The sequence below is a fragment of the Pseudorca crassidens genome, chromosome 15, assembly GCF_039906515.1.
Source record: "Pseudorca crassidens isolate mPseCra1 chromosome 15, mPseCra1.hap1, whole genome shotgun sequence".
Taxonomy (NCBI): Eukaryota; Metazoa; Chordata; class Mammalia; order Artiodactyla; family Delphinidae; genus Pseudorca; species Pseudorca crassidens.
In genome coordinates, this window is record NC_090310.1 from 78439044 (window position 1) to 78461883 (window position 22840).

The 22840-nt window shown below is 51.6% G+C and overlaps 1 protein-coding gene across 4 annotated transcripts in view; it reads left to right on the plus strand.

The window, feature by feature from the left end:
- Positions 1-304: 304 nt before the first annotated feature.
- BCAS4 (breast carcinoma amplified sequence 4) overlaps positions 305-22840 on the plus strand; it is a 60322-nt gene continuing 37786 nt past the window's right edge. Inside the window, exons 1-2 of one of the 4 annotated variants that reach the window (XM_067708455.1) lie at positions 305-551; positions 16379-16450. In XM_067708455.1, the coding sequence (XP_067564556.1) occupies positions 372-551; positions 16379-16450 (252 nt within the window). In that variant the 5' untranslated portion in view covers positions 305-371. The remainder of the gene's footprint in view (positions 552-16378; positions 16451-22840) is intronic. The other 3 variants (XM_067708453.1, XM_067708454.1, XM_067708452.1) reach the window with 3 other exon arrangements.

The following is a 22840-nucleotide window of genomic DNA, read 5'->3' on the forward strand; positions in this document are numbered from 1 at the left end:
ATTCTAAAGTGCTGTGGGAGCTGGAACCGCTGCTCCACCGGATTCGAATGAAAAGGGGTGGTCTATGCCGATGGTTCTCAAACTTGGCTCTATGTAAGAATCACCTGGCGAACATAAAAAGTACTGATGCCCAGGTTCCAACCCTAAAGGTTGTGTGTGGCCGTCAGACTTCGGAAGTTTTGAAGGAGCCCCAGGTGATTGCAATCTGAAAGCGAGTTTGAGAATCGTTTACCAGGTGGTGCGGGGGCCGGGCGTAGTGAGCGTCGCGCGCCACTGGGTGGCGCTGCCCGCTCGGCCCGGCGTTCCGGGAGGCGTGGGCCGCGGCCACTGGGTGCGCACCTGCCCCGCCTCCGCCAGGCGGGCCACGGGGCATGCAGCCGGTCGGGGGCGGGGCTCCGAGGCCAGGACGCGGCGTCGGGTTCCCGGGCAGCCGCCGCCAACTGGACTCTGCCGCGCTCCTCATGCTGCTCGTGGACGCCGATCGGCCGGAGCCCGTGCGCAGCGGGGCGCGCGAGCTCGCGCTCTTCCTGACCCCCGAGCCCGGGGCCGAGGTAGGGGACGGGGTTGGAAGTGGGGGAGGCGGGTCTTGGGGTTGCGGGATCCAGGGCTCGCGCTCCCCCGGGGAGGAGTGGACGAATGGAGACCCCTTGCGCGCTGGACCCGGACCCTCGGCTTCCCCGCAGCATTCTCTCGTACCTGGCGCTGGGGCTCCGGACCCGCGCTGGGGGTCCGAGGGGTCCCTCCTTTGCGGAGCGGTGGCTGTCTGGCGTCGCGCAGAGATGCGCGTCAGGTCGCGCCCGCCCTCTCCTCCAGCCCCGGTTCTCGGGGGCCCAGACAAGCTTCCCATCCCTACCTGAGACCGCACCCCCACCCCCAGCATCCTCCGGGATGCCAGACTGAGGCGCGCTCGGAGCTGCTGCCCTTTGCCAGCCTGGGCCCCGGGGGAGGCTGACTCCCGGTCCTGCCCCTGCCCGGGCGCTCGGCCTGCTCTGCTCTGAGCTAATGCTACATGCCGGGAGGAGGCGGGCAGGCTGCGTCTGTGCGAGGATGCTGCCGGCCTCGGTACGCTTCTGTTGCTAGGAGGGAAAATACCTCATCTCTGGCTGTACTTTCTATTTTAAAAGCACAGAACAAAAAGTAGATCTAAAACTAGCCTCTTTATCTTCCAGCTGAAGCCAGTATGTTGACAGTGCCATGAAAGTTATTTACCGAAGTTCACCAGGAGTTATGTAGGGCCAGAAAGTCAAGCCATTCTCTCTTTAAATCTCAGAAGCAGTACAGAAGTATTTAAAATAAAGGGTAAGCACCCTCTCCTTTTTCTCTCTCACCTCAATTCTAGTTCCCAGAGATAACCATCTTTCACAGTTTGGTGTACATCATTCCAAACACATTAAAAATGCATTTACAAATGTAGGTATGCATATATACTAATAATTATACATAATTAGTTTTTACCAAAAAAACCCACGTGATACTAGAATAATGTTCTGTAACTTGCTTTTCTTTATTCAAAATAGCATGGACAAATGGAGAGTGACTTAATGGTAAGGTATAGGGCTTCTTTTCAGAGTGATGAAATAGTTCTGGAATTAGTTCTGATGGTTGCAAAACTTTGTGAATTCACTGAAAACCACAGAATCGTACACTTTAAAAGAGTAAATTTTATGGTATGTGAGTTATATCTCAATTAAAAAAATAGTATGGACATATTTCCTTGTCAGAATGTATCTATAAGAGCTGTCCAATTGAAATATAATTTGAGCCAAAGATGTGAGCCGTCCATGTAATTTTCTTTTTCTTTCTATTTTTTTGGCCATGCCACGTGGCATCTGGGGTCTTAGTTCCCTGACCAGGGATTGAACCCATGCCCCCTGCATTGGGAGCTTGGAGTCTTAACCACTGGACCGCCAGAGAAGTCCCCCATCCATGTAATTTTAAATGTTCTAGGAGCCATATAAAAAAGGAAAAAGAAACAGATGAAATTGGTTTCAATATATTTAATTCTTTCCAGTTTTATTGAGATTTAATTGACATTAAACGCTATAAGATTTAGATCTACAAGTTTCAATGTATTTAAAATAAGTGTCTCCAAAATATCCTTTCAGCATGTCATCAGCGTAAAAAAATTTAAGGAGATTTTTACATTCTTTGAAGTAAGTTTTCTTTTTTTTTATATAGTGATTCCTTCTTTTTTATATATATAAGTTTATTTATTTTTGGCTGCATTGGGTCTTTGTTGCTGCGTGCAGGCTTTTTCTAGTTATGGTGAGCGGGGGCTACTCTTCGCTGCCGTGCATGTGCGGGCTTGTCATCGCGGTGACTTCTTTTGTTGCGGAGCACGGGCTCCAGGCACAGGGGCTTCAGTCGTTGTGGCATACGGGCTCAGTAGTTGTGGCTTGCGGGCTCTAGAGTGCAGGCTCAGTAGTTGTGGTGCACGGGCTTAGTTGCTCCGCAGCATGTGGGATCTTCCTGGACCAGGGCTCGAACCCGTGTCCCCTGTACTGGCAGGCGCATTCTTAACCACTGCACCACCAGGGAAGTCCTGAAGTAAGTTTTCAAAATCAGGCTTGGATGATTGAACTTACAGCACATCTCAGTGTGGACCAGCCACGTTTTAAGCACTTGATAGTCATGAGACGCTGGCGGCTTCTGCATCAGAGAGTGTAGGTCTTCATCATTCCTTGGCTTCTTCGTGTCCCACCATTTCAGAATAATTCCTCCTATTTTCTGAGCACATACTATGTGCCAGCAGCGTGCTGCGCTCTGTCCATGGATTATGTCATTGCATCCTGGCAGTGACCCAGTGGCTAGGATGTTATGTCGACTTCATAACTGAAAACTGAGGCCCTCACCGAATAAGCAACATCCTATGAATGTCCTGTAATTTCTGAACCACACCCCCAGGGATGGGCATTTAGGTTGGGTACCTGCTTAAGGGTTTAAGTAACCTGAGCATCTTTCGTGTTCTTTCTCCCCCTTGCTCTCAGCAGCAAGGTGTCACTGTGTCCAGCGGCTCAACCCAGCCTCATCTTGTCTCGACTAGGGACAGCCTTCAGGAGAAGCTGCATGTATTAACTTCATTTGCTCACTCAGGGCTCTCTCTAACTCAGACGCAGGCTGGCTCACGCTCGTTTGTAATGGCCGTAATGAAGAGCCGAACTCCCTGTAGCTCCACGCGGCAATAAAGCCACTTAGAGCTCTTGCTGAAGTTTATTTACCCAAAGAAGCAAAAACTGCCAGGGTGGAGTCACTTGCAGCCTCTACTTAAAGCTTAATTCATTAGCAGTCCCTCGCGCTGAAGCTGTTTGCAGATGGGCAAATGAACTGGAAAGGGAAAGTCTGGTTTGGGAACAGGTCTGGGCAGCCAGTGCCTCCTGTACCAGCCCCTGTCCTAGGGCCACTTTGGGCTTTTAAATGGAGCAGTAGGAGTCTCAGACCAGCCAGCTCCAGTCCTAGGGGTGTCCTGGGGTTCTTAGGGAAGTGGGCCTTCCACGTTCAACACCTTGAACCCCTGCCGTGTGCGGGGAGTGAAACACACAAGGGCTCCCACTCTCATGGCCCGACTGTCAGACAGTAAACACAGAACATACAAAACCTCTAAATTGTGATGAATGCCATGGAGAACATGGGCATGGGTGATGTGATAGAGGGTGTCTTTGTGTCTGGGAGACATGGGGTGGGGAAGGCCTCTCCAAGAAAGCTTGAGACCCGTGTGGTAACCCCTTAGGAATGGGCAGGGAAGAGGAAGCACAGAGGTCCAGGAGGGCAATTAGCAGAGGGACCCCACTTTGTCTGGGAGTGTTCAGGGAGGGCTTCCCTGAGGCAGCATCATTTTAGGCTGAGCTCTGAAGCATGAATAGAAGTTGACCAGGCTGAGAGGTAGGAGGAAAACATCCCAGGCAGAGGAAACAACTGGCAAAGATCCTGGGGTGGGATGAAGCAGGGTGATCACCAGGATAGAAGAGCAAGCAGCAGGGAGAAGGGGGAGCTGTGGGAGGCGGGGCAGGTGAGGGGGCAGAAACCGTGTTGGGACTTTGCACTGTCTCCCCGGATCGAGGAGCCGCTGAAGGGCGGCATGTTAAGATGAGTCGGCAGGTGAGCATTTTACTATTTCTAGTGCCTTTGGGTTTTTCTGTCCAACCAGCTTCTTGTGTTTTACTTTCTCTCTTTTTCTGGTTTGAACTTCCTCTTTTAGGGGAAGTTTCAGGCAGGATCTCCGGAAGCTGCTTCAAGAAGGCAGGGAGAGAGAGAGAGAGAGAGAGATGTTTGCCTCTTGGGTGCCCTGTGATTTAGGGGGGAGGGGAGTTCAGGGCCCTCCCGAATGGCTGACTCCTGATACCCACCCAAGGGTGAATTCCTGACCAGACTCTGAGAATTCCATTTGGTTCCTGTGGTGGAACACGGGACAGATTTGCCCACAGATGGGGTTAATGGCCTACATGGAAGGAAATAAAGGAAGCCAGCACTTTCTCACACCTAGGGACTTTGCTTGAGTGGGCAAAGGATGATGGGGGAAAGCGCCTGTTAACCACATGTGGATTAGATCAGGGGTTGCAAACTGGTGGCCCAGAGGCTGAATCCAGCACTCTGATATGATGGGTTCAATTCACATAGGGGTTTTTAAATGGAGAATTTTCATGAAGAAAATCTGAGTTTCTTGTTTATTTAAAATATGGACAGTCTGGTAATCCTATGTCCCTGTTTCCTAGTTGTGGTCTCCTGTTTGCCACCGTCCCCACTCCTCCTCATTGTCTCCCTCATACCGAAGTTGGTATCAGTTACCATTTACCCCTGTGCTTGAACCTTTGAATTTTCTGTAGTCATGATAAGAGGAAAGGGAACTATTTCTCCAAACCGTGTGTCTGGACTGAAATGGGAAAACATAAATTAGCCAAAAATGCCCTTGAGTTTCAAGAAAAAATGTAGAAGAGACTGTTTCTTTGTGGAAGTAAAGAATATTTTATTGTGTCCAACCTGCAAACACCCTGTGCCTGTGGGAACCCTGGCATGTGTCTTATTCTTGTGACCTACTGGTCCCCTTTTGGGATTCAAATTTGGATGTTCAGATTAGAAGTCTGTGGGTGGGTGCCAGGGCACAGTCTACTCTGTCTAGAGATGTAGTTCTATATTAATTTATTCCTCAGATCTTTTTTTAAAAATAAGTTTATTTTATTTATTTATTTTTGGCTGTGTTGGGTCTTTGTTTCTGTGCGAGGGCTTTCTCTAGTTGTGGCAAGCGGGGGCCGCTCCTCATTGTGGTGCGCGGGCCTCTCACTGCTGCGGCCTCTCTCGTTGCGGAGCACAGGCTCCAGATGCGCAGGCTCAGCACTTGTGGCTCACGGGCTTAGTTGCTTCACGGCATGAGGGATCCCCTCAGATCAGGGCTCGAACCTGCGTCCCCCGCATTGGCAGGCAGATTCTTTTTTTTTTTGCGGTACGCGGGCCACTCACTGTTGTGGCCTCTCCCGTTGCGGAGCACAGGCTCCGGACGCACAGGCTCAGCGGCCATGGCTCACGGGCCCAACTGCTCCGCGGCATGTGGGATCTTCCTGGACCGGGGCACGAACCCGTGTCCCCTGCATTGGCAGGCAGACTCTCAACCACTGCGCCACCAGGGAAGCCCCAGGTAGATTCTTAACCACTGTGCCACCGGAGAAGCCCCCTCAGATCTTTATGGAAGACCTGCTGTGTGCCAGGCACTGTGCCGGGCACCGGGGAGAGGCCAGTGAGACAGAGGCGACGCCTGCCCTCAAGGTGTGGCACTGCAGTCAGGAAGATGAGCCCACTAGGAGTTACCCAACAGAGTAACTAACGGTAATAAATGCCACGAGGGAGACACCTGAGGGGCTGTGATAGAGACACACAGCAAGATTGGAAGGAACCACCAGGCAAAGATCTGACATCATGTGTGTCGCTGGAGACAGGGAAAAATGAGGTCTCCAGAGGTGCCTGAGTGGGTGGACCTCAGTGATAAAGGGGAGAGGGGGCAGGGCCAGACCAGGGCCTGGGGTCAAGGGGAGGAATCTGGATTCGATTCTGGGGTGTCATGTATAGAAGCTGTGAGCAGGGCCAAGCTGGGTGTGAGCAGGGGAAAGACGGGATCAGATTTGTGGACTTAGGGCTGCAGTGCTGGATCGCGTCGGAGGGGCTGGCGTGGCAGCAGGGGGACCACAGATGTGGATGTCCCGGTGGACGTACACCGAGCTGGCCAGGCTCCTTGAATCAGAACCTTCGGGGGTGTGAGAGCCAAGGCCAAGGTGGGCGCTTGGAGAGGGGCAGCATTTCTCGGAAGAAAGTTCCTATATTTCTCCCCGCAGAACTGCCCAGCAGTGGAAGGACCTGTCCCTGGCTCTGAACAATCTCTTATCACAGGACAGCTGGGCTTTGGGGGAGGGTCACCTTGGAACCTTGGCTAGAAGTTCCCAGTCTGGCTGACTCTCAGCACGAACCGAGAAGCTTTGAAACAGGTTCCCAAAGACGGGAAGTGACCCTGGTGCCAACCAGCCCAGGCTGGTCATGTAGCGATGCTCCCGCGCAGCGGACAGCTCGCGGCTGCAGGGAGTCAGCTCTGAACATGCCGTTCCGGCACCGGGGAGAAAAGCAAGACGCACAGAGGTGTGTGCAGTGTAAATAAAAACTTTAAAGGCAAAAAACACCTATTTCATGCATCTATAAATAGGAGATCCAGTTACATCGATCGCTGGGGTGGGGTGTGGTAGGTGGAGCATAGCCAAGGTGAGAGCACCGGTGTAGGGCGTGGTCCCCAACCTTTGCCAAACATCTGCATCATCTGAGATCAACAACAAAAAGTGCTGATGCCCAGCTCCCACCCCCAGATACTCTGATTTCGTTGGTGTGGGTGCCACCTGGGCATTGGAACGCTGAAAGCCCTCCAGCAGGGTTGTAAGCCTGGAGTGGCCAAGACTGATTAGTCTGTTGGACAGTCACCACGACTGCTAACTGTTGGAGGCACCCCAGGCCTGGGGATCTGGACTTGTAAGCGCCCCTCCGGAAATTTTGATGGCCAGCCTGCCGGGGGCTCACAGCTTCCGTCAGTGCTAGCGGGACTGGCCCCATGCCCAGGAATGCCTGCTTCCAGCCGCCGCAGGAGGACAGAAAACCCGTCGGTCCTGCCTGCTGCTGTGTCTACCGCACCAGCTACTGCTGCCTCACGTATCAGTTGAAGAAGCATCCTTTACAGATGTGTGCCTCCCCCCGACCCGCTTGCTCCTGGTCAGGCTGAGTGGAGGGAGGACCAGCTCTGGAGCCACATGGCCTGGGTTCAGATCTCGGCTTTGCGCTCATGCTTCTCTCTGCCTTTTCCCCTCCAGTTGTGGGGTTGGATGAGACGATTCACGGGCAACACTTGGCTCAGGGTCAGGCCCACAGTGAGCGATCTGGTGCATTAGCTACAATTATTCACTTAGTCATTCTATAGCTGTTTATGGAGCAGGTACCAGGTGCGGACCCCATGTCAGGAGCTGGAAAGCAAAAGTGCAGGAGAGGCCCACCGCCCTCAGGGCTCTCAGAACAGGTGGGAGGGTGGACGTGACACACATTAATACTTCCACACAGTGTTTGCAAGAGGGCGATTTCAGCCCTTCGCTTGTGCAGAAGATGGTGAATTTTCTCTCACTAGCCCGACCTCGTGTAAGCCTGGAAGTCCAATGTTAACTTTCCGTATCTGTGTACGTGAGACCAACCATAGATTCCAGTTTTTGGTTTGCAAAACATAGTTGCTGCATCCACGGTCAGCACGAGCCCCCGGTTCTCTTAAGCTATCTCGGGATCTGAATTTTTTCCTTGGTGCAAGTGTGATGGAAATTTGGCCTGTGGTTCTTTTAAGTGAATTGGAGTTGGTTTTAAAATAAGTTTGTTTTAAAAATAAAAAATATATGCACATGTTACAAAATCCAAAGGTCCCGGTGACCATGGAATGCTGAGTGAGGCCCTGCCTCCCCCGGTTCTCAGCCCCTGCTGCTCTACAGAGGCCGCTGCAGGCCATGCCTGTGTCCCCTGTCGTCCCCACCTGCCGCCTCCCCCTTCTGCATTGTGCTTTTTTCACTCACTATGTCTTAGACAGCTTTCCATATGAGTGCACAGAGAGCTGGCCAATTATTTTTTAGCTGCTAAACAGAATCTCATTGTCTGTCTGAATTATAATTTAGGTAACCGTTCCTCTACTGATGGACATTTAGGTTACATGGATTCTTTAGCTGTTACAAAGTGTTGCAGGCTTCCCTGGTGGCGCAGTGGTTAATAATCCACCTGCCAATACAGGGGACATGGGTTCGAGTCCTGGTCCAGGAAGATCCCACATGCCACGGAGCAACTAAGCCCGTGCGCCACAACTACTGAGCCTGCGCTCTAAAGCCCACGTGCCGCAACTACTGAGCCCACGTGCCGCAGCTACTGAGCCCACGTGCCGCAACTACTGAAGCCCGCACACCTAGAGCCTGTGCTTCTCAACAAGAGAAGTCACCACAATGAGAAGCCCGTGCACCGCAACGAAGAGTAGCCCCTGCTCACCACAACTAGATAAAGCCCACCCACAGCAATGAAGACCCAACACAGCCAAAAATAAATAAAAACTAAAAAAAAACCCAAAACAAAGTCTGTTGCAATGAGTATCTCTGTACGTACATCATTTTGCATTTGTGCATATATGTCCGGAGGATACATACCTAGTGGGGGAATTACTGGGTCCAAGGATACATGCATATAAAATTTTGGTTGCTGTTGCCAAATTAACCTTCTTAAAAGTCAGGGTCAAGGCGAGAGTAGAGTAGAGTAGTCAGCCCTTCTAGACGTTCACACCTCAAGGTCAAGCGTCCCTCTGGGGGATGGGAACTCTTATTTGAGCTGCTGTAGGGGCCTGGGAGGAGGGAGTTCCTGTGTCCCCTCTTTGGGAAGTGGATCATCATCTAAAGGGCCAGGTCCTCTCAGTTTGCGATTCCAGCGCAAGGCCATTTGGAGAATCCCTTCATTTGCTCTTTCCAGCCCTTCATTCTTGGCTTGCCCAGCTCCCAGGTTCTTTCTGCCATTGATCCTGCCCTTTCATCCTGTGCACAGAGATGAGGCTGCTTCCTCTGAAGACCTTTACTTTCCCTGTCATCTGAAGGGGCCACCATGAGCGCTTTTGGAGAAGAGGTGACATTACTAATTACATGCCCTGAATGTGGACAGGCCTCACAGTCCTTGAGCCTGTTTCATTTTCACCCCCGTCATGTACTCATGGGCCCTGGCCCAACCCGGCTGGAGGAAGCAGGAGCAAGGTCAGGCCATAGCGCCAGGTGTCAGGCAAAGCTACCACCACACCCGCCCCTGAACTGGCTGCATGTGGGTGTCCTCTGGCTGGCATGGTGATCTGCTTTTTAAAATGCTAAGTAGATGCCAACTTTTAAAAAGTGGGAGTTTTCACATAAAAATCCAAATGTCTGGCTTCTTTAAAAATGTTGCAGCAAAAGCTACAGGTCTTCAGTGGCCTTGTTCCTGGGCTGAGTGGACCTTGTGGTTTCTAGAAGGATTCTCCGGGGGTGGGAGAGAGAGAGGGAGGGGGAGGGGGAGGGGGGGAGAGAGAGAGTGTGTGTGTGTGTGTGTGTCTGTAAACAGCATTATTGTGATATAATTCACATGACATACAACCCACCCATTTAAAATGTACAGTTTAGTGGCTTTTGGTTTATTCACAGAGTTGCACAACGATCGACCACAATCAATTTTAGAACATTTTCATTACCCCCCAGAGAAACCCTGTCCCCCTGAGCTCTCCCTCCACCAAGAACCCCTAATCTACTTTCTGTCTCTAAAGATTTACCTGTTCTGGACATTTCATAGATGTTTGGGTTTGTGTGGTTTTTTGTTTGTCTGTTTTTGTTTTAAATTTATTTTATTTATTTATGTTTGGCTGCGTTGGGTCTTTGTTGCTGCGCGCGGGCTTTCTCTAGTTGCGGCGAGTGGGGCTACTCTTTGTTGTGGCGCGTGTGCTTCTCATCGCAGTGGCTTCTCTTGTTGCGGAGCATGGGCTCTAGGCGCGCGGGCTTCAGTAGTTGTGGCTCGCAGGCTCAGTAGTTGTGGCACACGGGCTTAGTTGCTCCACGGCATATGGGATCTTCCAGGACCAGAGCTCTAATCCATGTCCCCTGCATTGGCAGGCGGATTCCCAACCACTGCGCCACCAGGGAAGCCCGATGTTTGCGTTTTAAAGACACCAGTCGGTCAGAGGTTTGAAGGCTCTGTTCAGCCTACAGTCAGGTTTGTTTGGCCGTCATAGTGTTTTTAAATTTTTTAGGTTAGTTTTGAACATTTTCGAATTGGAAGAGCTTTCATAAATATCTAGATCACCCTTTTGTCTTTTTTTTTTTAAGTGTTCTATTTTTTTAAAATATTTATTTATTTATTTTGGCTGTGCCAGGTCTTAGATGTGGCACACGGGATCTTTTAGTTGCGGCGTGCATGTGGGATCTGATTCCCTGACCAGGAATCGAACCCGTGCCCCCTGCAGTGGAAGCGCAGAGTCCTAACCACTGGACCACCAGGGGAGTTCCCAGGTGTCCTCTTTAGACGGGGCCTCCCATTTGCCACAGTCCCCACCCCTCCCTCTTGTCTCCCTGCATGGCGTAAGCTGCCATTTATTTATTTATTTATGGCTGCATTAGGTCTTAGTTACTGCACGCGGGCTTTCTCTAGTTTTGTCGAGCGGGGGCTACTCTTCGTTGCGGTGCGCGGGCTTCTCATTGTGGTGGCTTCTCCTGTTGCGAGCACAGGCTCTAGGTGCGCAGGCTTCATTAGTTGTGGCATGCGAGCTCAGTAGTTGTGGCTTGTTGGCTCTAGAGCACAGCCTCAGTAGTTGTGGAGCACAAGCTTAGTTGCTCCGTGGCATGTGGGATCTTCCTGGACCAGGGCTTGAACCCGTGTCCCCTGCATTGGCAGGTGGATTCTTAACCACTGTGCCACCAGGGAAGCCCCAGCTGCCATTTATTATCCTGCTGGTGCTGCTGTGTTTCTCGGAGGAAAGTAAAACGTCTCTGTCAAAAGTGGGAAACTGAGATAAGCAATGTGAAGAAAACATACTTAAGCGTGGCCCCCTTCCCTAGTATTCATTTCCTGCCTGGCTTCTGTGTCTTTTTGAGTTTGGAGACCCTGGTGGGGTCACAGCCGTCTCCTGCATGGGTGGAGCATCTCACCAAGAGTAACCTAGAGAAAGAACTTACTTGACCCTCCTCAGCTTCCATCTCCAAACACAGAGAGTCGGAGGATTCCCACCCCCCTTCACTTTCAAGTGGGGAAACCGAGGCACAGAGATGGTCAGAGGTATAGTTAAGACCACACAGCATGAATGCAAATGGAGACTAAGACGCCATCGCGGCTGCTGTCCTCAGGCTGCAGCTCTTCCAGGAGAGCACTTTTCTTCCTCCTTCCCGTGGCCCTTTTCTTTTCTCCTCCCTCCCTCCTTCCTTTTTTGCAACAAATATTCGTTGAGCACTGTATTGGTTACCAACTGCCAGGTAACAAACCACTCCCAACCTTAGTGTTTAAAAACGACCCCCATTTTATAGTGCCTGATTTTGTAGGTTGGCGGAGCTCCTCTGCGCCGTCCTGCTCCCGTGGTGTCGGCTGGGCTGCCTCATGAGGCTGCGTTCAGCTGGAGGGTTGGTGACAGTGGAAGGTCCAACATGGCCTCACTCATGTGTTGGGCAGTTGGTGCTCCAGCCGGGGCACCTCAGTTTTCTTGCACGACCTCTCATTCTCCAGGATCTTTTCCGCCCTGTGGCCTTTTCAGCAAACTTGCCTGCTGTTGTCTTCCAAGAGGGTGAATCAGAAGCTGCAAGGTCTCTAGACTCGGAAGTCACAGAGCGTTGCTTCCACCACATTTTACTGGTCAAAGCAAGTCACAGACTAGATTCGGGTGGAAAGGAATGATCCTACCTCTTCATGGGCAGAGTGGCAAGGTCCTATTGCAAAAAGATACGTGGGATGGGAGAGAGTTGGAAGAGGCCGTCTTAGGAAACACAGGTACCTACTATGTGCCAGGCATTAGTCTAGGCCCTGGGAACACAAAGGTAAAGAAAAGAAAAGAAAACCCTTGTTCACCAGGAGCTTTCATTCTGTTGGGGGAAGATGACAGGAAACAAGTAAAATATATAGTAAGTTATGTGGTGATAAAGGCTAAAGAGAGAAATAAATTGGGGCAGGATGTGGCGTGGTAGGGAAGCTACAGGGTCAGGGAAGGCCTCACTAAGGAGAGTCATATGAGCAAAGGCTAGAAGGAAGTATGAGATGAGCTTTACCAGTGAAGGGAACAGCAGGTGCAAAGGCCCTGGGGTGAGGACATGGTTGGTGTGGTTGCTGGGGAGGCCTCCAGTAGGCATTTACTGATTGAGATGGAAGATGGGGGAGGACTTTTTTTTTTAATTAACATAATCCATATAACATAAAATTTACCATTTTAAAGTATAAAGTTAAGTGATTTTTAGTATATTCTTGATGTTGTTCAGACATCACCACAACCTAATTCCAGAACATTTCCATCACCCAAAAAAGAAATCCCGTAACCATCAGCGGTTATTCCCTACTCCCCCTCCCCCCATTCCATGGGGGAGACAACTACCAAGACACTTTCTGTCTCTGTGGATTTGCCTCTTCTGGACATGTCACATAAAAGGAATCATGTAATTTGTGGCTTCTTTCACTTAGCATATATTTTCAAGGATTATCCATGGTGTAGCACATATTAGGACTCCATTCTTTTTTATGGCCAAATAATATTCCATCACATGTACATGCCATATGTTGTTTGTCCATTCAGCAGTTGATGGACATTGAGTTATTTCTACTTTTTTGGCTATTATGAATAATGTACAAGTGTTTTTGTACGAACCTCTGTTTTCAGTTCTTTTGGATACATTGCTGTATCCAAAAGGGTAACTCTATGTTTAACCTTTTGAGATTGGTTTCCAAACCAGGCTGGTTTCCAAAGCAGCCGCGCAAGTTCACATTCCCACCCGCAGTGGATGAGGGTTCCAGTTGCTCCACGTCATCACCAGCTTTTGTCACTTGCCGTTTTTGTGATCGTAGCCATTCTAGTGGCTGTGACGTGGTACGGTGGAAGATTTTGAGCTGAGGAGGGCTTTGGTTTTAACAGAGTCTCTGAGGAGTAGATTGAAGGGGAGCAAAAGAGGAAGCAGGGGACCAGTGAGTAACAGGCTACTGCAGTGGCCCCAGCGAGGGAAGGCACTGCCTTGCGCCAGAGTGGTGGAGAGAAGTGGTTGGATCTGGGATATATTCTGAAGGCAGAACTGAGAGAGTTTGCATAAAGGTTGGATGGGGTTGGGGGTGGGAAGGAAAGACGAGTCCAGGATCCTCCCATGTGTTTGGCCTGAGAACCTGGAAGATGAAGTTTCCCTTTGTGGAGATGGAGAAGACCACGGGTGGTGGAGGATCATTTTGTGTTTCCTTGTGCCAGTTGCTGGTAGGCAGAGCCAGCCCCTTTTCGGCTTTTGACACGCCCAGCTGGGAAGCTGGGATTGGCACTTTGAGCAGGAGATGTGGAAGAAGGCGGTGGATACCATGATTCACGCGTGTTAAAAAGATGCCTGCCTGCCATCCCCACTGACCACGCCCTGAATGTCGCTTAAAGCGAGCCATTTGCTTCCCTTCCCTCGGAGTGGGACAATTTCTGCCCCGGGGGTTGCAAAGGATGGGGAGGGCATTCATTTTGCTTATGGGCTGGTTAAAAAGGCATGTGGGCTGCAGCCTGCAGGACTCTTGTTTCTGAGGCCACTTAGGGAATTACCGTGAGAGAAAATTGTCCCGTGAATGATCTGTGGGCGCGGTGGGGTAGCTAATCCTTTCTGCTGGTTGGGAATGCCTTGGGACTTGTCCTTCCCTTAACTGACCAAGCAGTCAGCAAATGCTCTCTTCGCTCCCTCCCTGCTGCTTTGGGCCACCGCCCTAGGCACCAGGAGGAGGGGGTGGTGGGGAGACCATAGTTGACAGGCAGCAGTAAAGTGGGCACACTTTCCCCCTCCCCAGAGAGCGCCTTGGTGGTGACAAACTTCTGAAGTCAGAGAGGTGAAATTTTCACTTCAGTGTCTATTAGCTGTGTGACTTTGAACAAGTGACTTAAACTCTCTGATCCTCTGTTTCTCGATCCATAGAAAGGGGGAAATTATGGCACCTACAGTATAGAGTTCTCCTGAGAAGCAAATGAGATAATCCACATATGGTGATTAGCCCTTGTTTCTATTATCTAGTGAGAGAGATCCACAGAGCAACCGTTTATATGTGCCTGCTGTGTGCCTGCGCCCCGTTAAATGGCTTAGCCATGTCTATTATGTGAGGTTAGCCTAAAATCCTGCCAAATGGATGCGGCACTTCCTGTCACAGGTGAGCCAGCCCAGATGCTCAAGTTAAGCCCCCGGGCTAAGGTCATACAGCTGGCAAAAGAGAAAGATGGGGCTCGAACTCAGGACTGACTAACTTCCTTTGTGAACACGCTAGGAGAGGTCGAGAGGCTCTTCCTATGAGCAAAGAGCTGCAGTATGTCTTGGGAAGGAGGCCGACCAGCCAGCTGGGGCGTGGTCCTTCATGTCCCTCTGGCAGGTTTAGTCTTCCCAGGCATCTTTGGACTGGGGCGTAGGTTGTCTGCACTGTGCTCCCTCATGCATCTGTGCCCCCTCCCGTCTCTCTCGCTTTCCTCTGCATCAGAAGGAACCACCAACCTTCCCCCTTCCACCTCAGTGGCCTCTCAGCTCCTTCTTTCTCCCTTAGTGCATTAAGGACACTTTTTTTTTTTTTTTACCATGCTTTTACTTTTTGGGGGGTGGGAGGCGGACTTCCTGTCCTCCCTCCACTGCAGTCCCCTTCCCCTGTCAAGCCTCCCCCAGTCAGGCACAGAAATAGTCCCAGCTGTGAGATGAAGGTTGCAGAGTTTAAAATTGCAGCTCGGTACTATTTATACTCCAGCCGGAAAGATGTTTTTTTGTGCAACCGTTTATTTGGTTGTGGTATTGACAGCCCAGGCGGCAGGCGGCTCCTGCACTGTATAAACATTTCTCCGGGGACAAGTGGCCAGTAAGGGCAGCCTTCAGGTGAGGGGGGCAGGTGCCAGGCCTGCCCAGAAATGTCTGGGAACACCTCCCTGGAGCAGAACAATTTGGCCTGGTAAGCCAGAGAAAGTGGTTCACGTTCCAGCTGAACTTCCTTCCTAGATGCTGGTAATTAGAAAAAAAAATAACAGGTATTTTATAAATCATGAAAATAGTACATGCTCGAGGGGAAAAAGGGTTCAGACTAATTTTTACACAAGTGAGTAAAGCAGGGAGACCCTTCATGTTCTATTTTGGTTGGCCCATGGAGCGTTAAAATTTTTTTTTTGAATTTGTGCCACTACTTAAAAATTGGGATATTTCCCATAAAGTTAGAATTTCTGGCTTCTCTTGAAAATGGAAGGTTCTGGCAATGCTGGCCTTGTGTTTGCTGATGGCTGCTAGTGGCTGGCTGCTCCAGAAGTAGGCAGAGTGATTCTCAGATCACCCCAAGCCCCGGTGGCCCGCTTTGTGTTCATCTACCTTACCGCCTGGCCTTGATAACTTCTGAGGTTTGGACCTTTCACGTAACATAAAACATTCAGGGCTCCTGTGTCAGAGTGTCAGACCTCATTCCCCAGTTCCTACTCCCCAGGGCTAAGTAAGCACTATCGATAGGGTTTCCAGATAAACTACGGGACCCCCAGTCACATATGAATTTCAGATAAACAACAAATACTTTTTTAGTGTAAGTATATCCCCTAACTATTACAGTTTGGCAGTATCATCCCAGGCCTTTCTCTGTTGAAGCAGACACGTGTCACAAGGGTAGTTTTGTATTCTATCTCCTGCAGTTGACTTTGCTCCCTGTGGTCTGTCTGAAGAGGCATTTTTCAGTGTTGATAAGAGCAGGCTTTGAGGCTGGGGACTCAAACCTACAGGAGAGTCTGGGCCCCAGTGCTTGTTAGCTCTGTGACCTTGAGCAGGTTCCCTTACTTCTCTGAGCCTCAGTTTCCTCATCTAAACAATGGGGGTGATGAGGGTCGCTTTGTTATCTCCTGTTAGTATTTATTTATCTCGTCTCTTTTGAGAGATGCGTCGAGTGGATGGTCCACGGTGGCTTGAACCAGAGAGGTTAAACAGACGTGCCCACGGTTATCAAGACTGAGGCGGGCACATCCCGATTTCAAATGAGGCCAGGAGAGGTTCTGAAAAGGCAAAGTAGGTCTGGAGGGAACTGGGCAGATAATCCTAAGATTTAGTTTGCTTTAAAAAAGAAGAAAGACAATGAAGGGCGTTTGTCTCCCTGGAAACCACTTGCTAATCTCCAGGATCTTGTCTCTCTTCAGGCAGCGGAGGTGGAGGAGACCGTCGAGGGCTTGCTCCTCAGGCTGGAAGAGTTTTGCAGCCTGGCTGACATGGTGAGTGCCCGCCTGGGAGCCGTGGGTGCAGGCCCAGCCCAGACTTCAGGGCCTTCCTGGGCTTCCCTGGGGAGCCACCTCGGTGGCGTGGCGGCTTAGCCAGCGGGAGGCGTGGGCAGCGGCGTGGGGGCAGCTCACACCCTCTCCCTCTGTCCACACGAGGTTCCCTGAGGCGGCCATCTTGATAACGCCCTTCCCCGGAGATGCCTTCATTCCACCGAGGAGGCGGGAGTGGGCCACCAGGTGGCACTCTCGGGCCCGATGCGGGGAGCCGGTCGGCGGGGACGCTAAGACTATATTTAACTTTCCTTGCTCTGCACAGTTCGCCAGGCAGACGTGGAGGCAGCCAGGAAATGGCTTCAGGCCTGGGAGGCCTAGGAGGAGCCTCCTGGCCGGGTCCTGGCCCTGGCGGGCTGCGGCATCGAGCGCCCTCCTCAGCCCTTTGGTCCCTCCACTGTTGCCTCCCACCCTGCTTGGTGGGAGCGGCTCCTCCTGGCGGGGTGGGGAGGACCGTGGAAGATGGTGCCCTAGGCCAGGAAGGCAAGGTCCCACTCCTCCTTGTGTCTCCAGGATGGTTGCTGGACAGCTGTGGGGCCCTGAGGAGCGCTGATAGAATGTTCTGGAAGTTCCCAAGGTTATTAAAGGCACACCAGCAGCCAGGGTTCGTGGCTTCGGCCTGGAGGCCCAAAGGGTGGAGCTCCATTTGGGGACCAGGCCTGCCTCTCCCCCGGAGCACAGGAAGCCCAGCTGGGCCCAGCCGGGCAGATGTGTACCAAGCGTCTGGAGAGACGCTGGTGAGCGCCCCAGGGAGTAGCGTTTGTTGAACATCTACTTTGTGCCACACTCTGTACAGAGCGTGCTCCCTGTATCCTCCCATTCCACCTCAGAGCAACCTGCCACGATGGGTACGACTTTATCCCCATACGTTCAACAGACATCTGAGCGCCTGCCTGTGCCAGCCCCTGGGGACACTGCAGTGAACAAGACACAAACATTCCCACAAGGACCTATCTGTGTTTTTCTCTTGAGAGCCAATTTTTTAGTTCAGATGTGGGTCCAGGTGGGAGCTGGGTAACGAGACTGGCTTTGAACGCCCAGAATGGTCCTTTCTTCATCACCGAACATTGGGCACCTTCTCTGACTGGTCCCTTGGTGAGCCTGAGGATGCAAAGAGAGACAGATCTGTCTCCATCCACCCTCCCGTCCGCATCCATCCACCCTCCCCTCCCATCCGCAACAGCCCCCGATCCCCCAAACCCGATCTGTGTCCCAGCCGCTGTCCTCCAGGGTTGAAGCACTGGCCTGGAGGTGTGTTCCAGGTGCAAAGCGAGGCTGCAGAGGTTTTGAAAAGGAAAAGAGGTTCTAGAAGGAACTGGGCACATAATCCCAAGACTCAGTTTGCTTTTTTTTAAAAAAACGAAGAGGTGTTAAATTCTGCCTGGGAAATCAGGAAGTCTTTGCAGAACAGGTGGTGATTAATTTGGGGTTTGAAAGAGGAACAGGAAGAATTCAATTGCTGGGGAGGCGGGCATTCAGGCAGAGGGACCGGCCCTTGGGGGTGGCATGCTGGGCACATAGGGGCAGTGTGGGCCCACACAGTGGGGCATTGGGAAGATGGTGGGGACGGCGATCCTGGGACAGTTTTGTTCTCAAATCCCAGTGCATCCTCCTCCCATGAAGGGAGATCCACCAACTACCCTCAAAGAGAACTTTGGGCAGAAGTCAGCTTGGATAGACAGCGAGGGGCCAGGCCTTACTTGCCTTAAAAACTTCAAGGCTTCCTGTTGTGGGAAGTCTGCGGAGGTGCAAGATTGTATGCAGCGTCGAGAAGATCCTCTCCAAACTCAAAGCCTAGAGATGCATTTATGCAAAGATTTTAAATACAGAGGTCACAAGATGACCCATGGGCCCAATCCTGTCTGCAGACATGTTGGATGTCTCCGGGAAAAAAAAGGAGGAGGAATGAGCTGCTGACATTTATAGAATGTCATGCAAAAAAATATGGATTCCCGGCTTCTCTTGGAAAAGCAAAGATCTGTCCTTCCCGCCACCCCCTGCCCCATGCGTGCTTGTTCTCACCTGGCAAGCATCAGCCAGAGCTGGACAGTGGCCACCCTTGTGGAGAGCACACGTGCTCTCCTGCTTGTCACCGTCCCCACTGCTCCCCATGGGAGCCTCCTTGACTCCCCGGCCACCTGCCAGGTGCATCCGTCCTGTGCTGTGTGCGTGTGTTTTATGGGAGAGAACATTTCTCTGTACTTCGGGCCCTACTGAAAGCAGGCAGATATCCACCAGACCGAGAGAGTCCCATGTTTTTAAGAAATGGAAGATATTGCACTTCCCGGGAAGTGAAGACTATTTCAGTGTGTTTATATGCAAATGAGCATGTCTACATTAATAATAGAATGCGCCTGATACGATGCTTTTGTGGCCCATGGAGGTGTTTTGTGTTCGCAGTCCCTACAGTGAGGCTCTGTGCTGATGCCGTTTCGATTATAGAAACCCTCTTGGCCCCCACAGCTGGTGCTTAGCTTACCTAGTGTGTCTGTGCCCAGGTGTCATGGGCTCCATGGTACAGAGAGAGAGCTGTCCAGCTATCAGCCCTGGCTTGGGACCTCCTTTTCTCTTTTGATCCAAGCCAGGGATGAGTGGGGACCTCTGGGAGGCAGGTGATGTCACACCATGGACCACTGTCCCCAGGGCCCTGCTTTGGCCTTTGGAAACACTGATCAAGTTAGAGGTCCCAGAACGGCCGGGCTCCCTGGTGCACAGTCCAGAGAGAAATGGTTTCTTTCTGATAAAATCAGGCTGTTAGGAGTGAGAGTCCACCTTCCTGTCTGATGTATTAAGTCCTCTGCCCGTCTGTCCCGGATCACTCTAAGTGACCAGCATTCACACCATGTGCTCATGACCTGTTCTAACCTTAGATATAACGCCTCTTGCCATCACTTCAAGCTCTGACTCTTCCCAGTGGGGCCTTGGGCACAGCATGTCACCTTTCTGTACCTTTATTTTCTCCTCTGTAAAATGGAGGTGGTGGCTTTGATTATCTACTGCAGCATCAAACTACCCCAACACTTAGTGGGGTGAAACAACCACCAGTTTATTATGTGGGCCGGGACGGGGCACAGAGTACAGCTCATCCGAGCTCCGTGGCACCTACCGGGCTGGGGACATCCAGGGTGGCTGCTTCCCTCACTTGTCTGATGTCTGGGCTGGGAGGGCTGGCTGGCTGGCTGGGGACCAGTTGGCATCACTCTCCTCCATGCGGCCTCTCCTCGTGGCCGTCTGGCCTCCCAGAGCCAGCGCTCCAACAGATGGGAAGTAGAAGCCTCTGGAGACTTAGGTATGGCAATTAGCACAGTGTCACTTCTGTCGTATCTTATTGGTCAGAGCAGCCACATGGCCCACCGGATCCAAAGGGAAAGGACATAGACCCCTCTGCAGAACTTGTGGCCATCAGTCATCCACTGCAAATGGTACCCATCTCCAAAGAGTGATCGCGAGGAAAAGACAAGGCAGGGATGTGCCTTTACATCCAGTAGAACGGCCAAAAGGAAAAAGACAGACATTAGCAAGTGTGGACGAGGATGCGGGACAGCTGAAACTCTCCTTCACTGGCTGGTGGAAACGCACAAAGGGACAGCCGTGTGGAGCAGACACTCGCACACAAATGTTCATAGCGGCTTTGTTCATCATGCCCCAAACTGCAGGCAACCCCGGTGTCTGTGGGCAGTGGAAATGGGTAAATAAACAGTTGTTTATTCATACACTGGAACGCACAGCAGTGGAAAAGAACGACCTGCCGTACACGGCAACGTGGGTGATTCTCACGAATGTGCTGTTGAGGGACAGAAGCCAGACACACGAGTGCTTCCTGTGTGAGGCTCCACCATATGAAGTTCACACCCAGGCAAAACCAGTCCATGGGACGGAAGTCAGGTAGAGGTTAGCCTTGGGAGGGTGGTCGTGACGGGGAGGACGCCAGAAGGAGTTTTATGGGGTGAGGGGATGTTCCATGCATTGGTCTGGGTGGTGGTTCCACAGATGTAAACACACATACCGATTCATCGAGCTGTCCGCTAAGGCCTGGGCTCTTCACCGTATGTCATTTACACTCAATCAAAAGTAATTGCTTAGCATGGTGCCTGCTGTGTGTTAAGTGACCCATAAATAGTAGCTACTGAGGTCATCATCGTCATCAATATTAAAGCACCAGAGGGCTGTGACGCAGACGAGTTTATCCACAGAGACTGGATTTGTGAGGCCTTTCAGCTCAGTGCCCTTGGGGCTTTGGGCAGCTTGTCTGGGCCCTCGGAAACCCTAGTAGCCTTGGGCCCACCTTCTGGCAGGGAGCCACTCTCCCATCTCTCACATAAATGGAGAACATTTCCTGTTGGCCTCTGCCCAGCAGTTGCATTTGGCGTTGGTGTGCGTTCTTAGGTCAAGTGCGTCTGGCTCTTCCTCCTGGGCCTTGCATCATCCTGGAGAGCCATGTTTGCTCTGTGATAACCCCCTGCATCCACTACCCAGGCTTCTGGGCTCCGGAGGCCAGCTCCGGGGAGCTGGGAGGACAGGCTGGGGAAGGGTCCGCCAGGCCCCCCCGGCCCATAGACCTGGCTGGAGTTTCATCCCATTAGAGGCTCAAAAAGCACTGCTTCTTCCCTGACATCTTTGTTCTTCTGAGAAGTATGCATAAGCGTGAACGCGCATGCCTGTGATGTGATGACGTGAGGTGGGATGGGTGTGAGAAGAGAAATGTGTCCCTTTCCTTCCACTCCCCTGTAAGATGAACAGGGCATGGGGTGGCCACGGATGCCGTGCTGGGGAGACTGTAGGTAGTGGTGGAGACTCTGGTGAACCAAAGCGGGCTGTTGTCACCCAGCGCCCGCTGATTGTTGCCAGGTGGAACATGTGGCATGTCAGTGTGGCCGGGTCTTCTGATTTCTCACAAGAAGCCAGAGATCTGGGTTTCTAAGGGAAATATCCTTAATTTTAGATCTTGGCACCTCGCTTGGTGGTACTTTCGGTTTTTCAGGCTGGTTCTGCGTGAGCCTGATAGAACACGTCTGCAGACCTCTGGTGTTAGGAGGTGGCCTCAGACCCACCTGGATTAGCATCCTCCATCTCCCACTTTGTAGGTTTGCAACCTTGCCCAGCTCATTTAGTTTTTCTCAGTTTCATCACCTATAAATCAAGGTTGAAGAGAAAGCAATTCCTGTACCACAGGGTCTGTTCCCAGCACGTGATGAACGCTCCTGGGTGTTGGTACCCTGCCCGCCCCCAGCTCATGTTAAATACCCTGGTTTTTGTCTCTCGGTTCCCAGCTCTTGGGGGAGCCAAGAGGAAGGTTTGGGGGTGTTTCAGACTCCAAGGACTACCCTCTACTTTCCCCCCAAGGACCTGCAGGCTGCCTTCTGGGCAGGCGTAGAGAGTTCGCTCTGCCCTGAGTCTCAGCCAGGGGAGGAGCCTCTGCAGAGAGGGGCCTTCCTGCTCGGCCCGCAGACCCTCTGGCCCTCCAGTTCCTGAGGATCTGAGGCGAGGCGGGCAGAGTTCCAGAATCTCATCTCCGCCGCGTTCCCTTCACCCCCGTGGGTTGCTGAGACCAGTCCCTCCTGATTCTCACTTGTGCTCCGCTGCTTGTTTCTTTAGAAATTAACAGAAAGAAAAGATCTGCCTTTGATTCCCTGTGCTCTGACCTTGTCATGAGTTTCTGTTCTTCATCGCATCATGGCAATTTCTCCCGAGTTTAGCCTTGTTGAGGGATGGGCTTCTCCCTAGAAATTTGGCCTGGGGGAAACAAGGGAGGATATCGAGCCCTTTTCCCTATCCCAGCTAACAACTGCAGGCGCCTGCAGGAGCCAGGCAGGATATGGAGGGAGTCAGGGGCTTGGGGCGAGGCGCTAGGGATGGGTGGCCACTGCAGAAACTGGGAGCGCGCGTGCCATTGGGAGGGAGCAGTTGCTACCCAGCCTAGCCTGCGGTGCCTGGGGAGACGGGCCCAGTGTCGCCAAAGCTGCTGACTTTTAAGAGAAGTTATAAATCCGCACTTAATCTGTTGAATATTTTAAAGCCATATCTATGTATTTTATTTTGGAATAGTTTTAGATTTACAAAAAAATTGCAAAGAGTTCCCACACAGCCCTCATCTAGTTTCCCCCGCTGTTAACCTCACCTTCGTACCTTTGTCAAAACCAAGGAACCAGCACAGATCCTTGGCTACTCACTGAACGCCACACTTGGTTGTGATTCCCCAGCTTCCCGTTAATGTCCTCCTCCTGTTCCAGGATCCATCAGACACCACATTGCCTTAAATTGTCAGGTCTCCTTAGGCCCCTTTAGTCCGTGACAGTTTCATTCTTTCCTGACTTTCCATGACTTTGGCAGCTG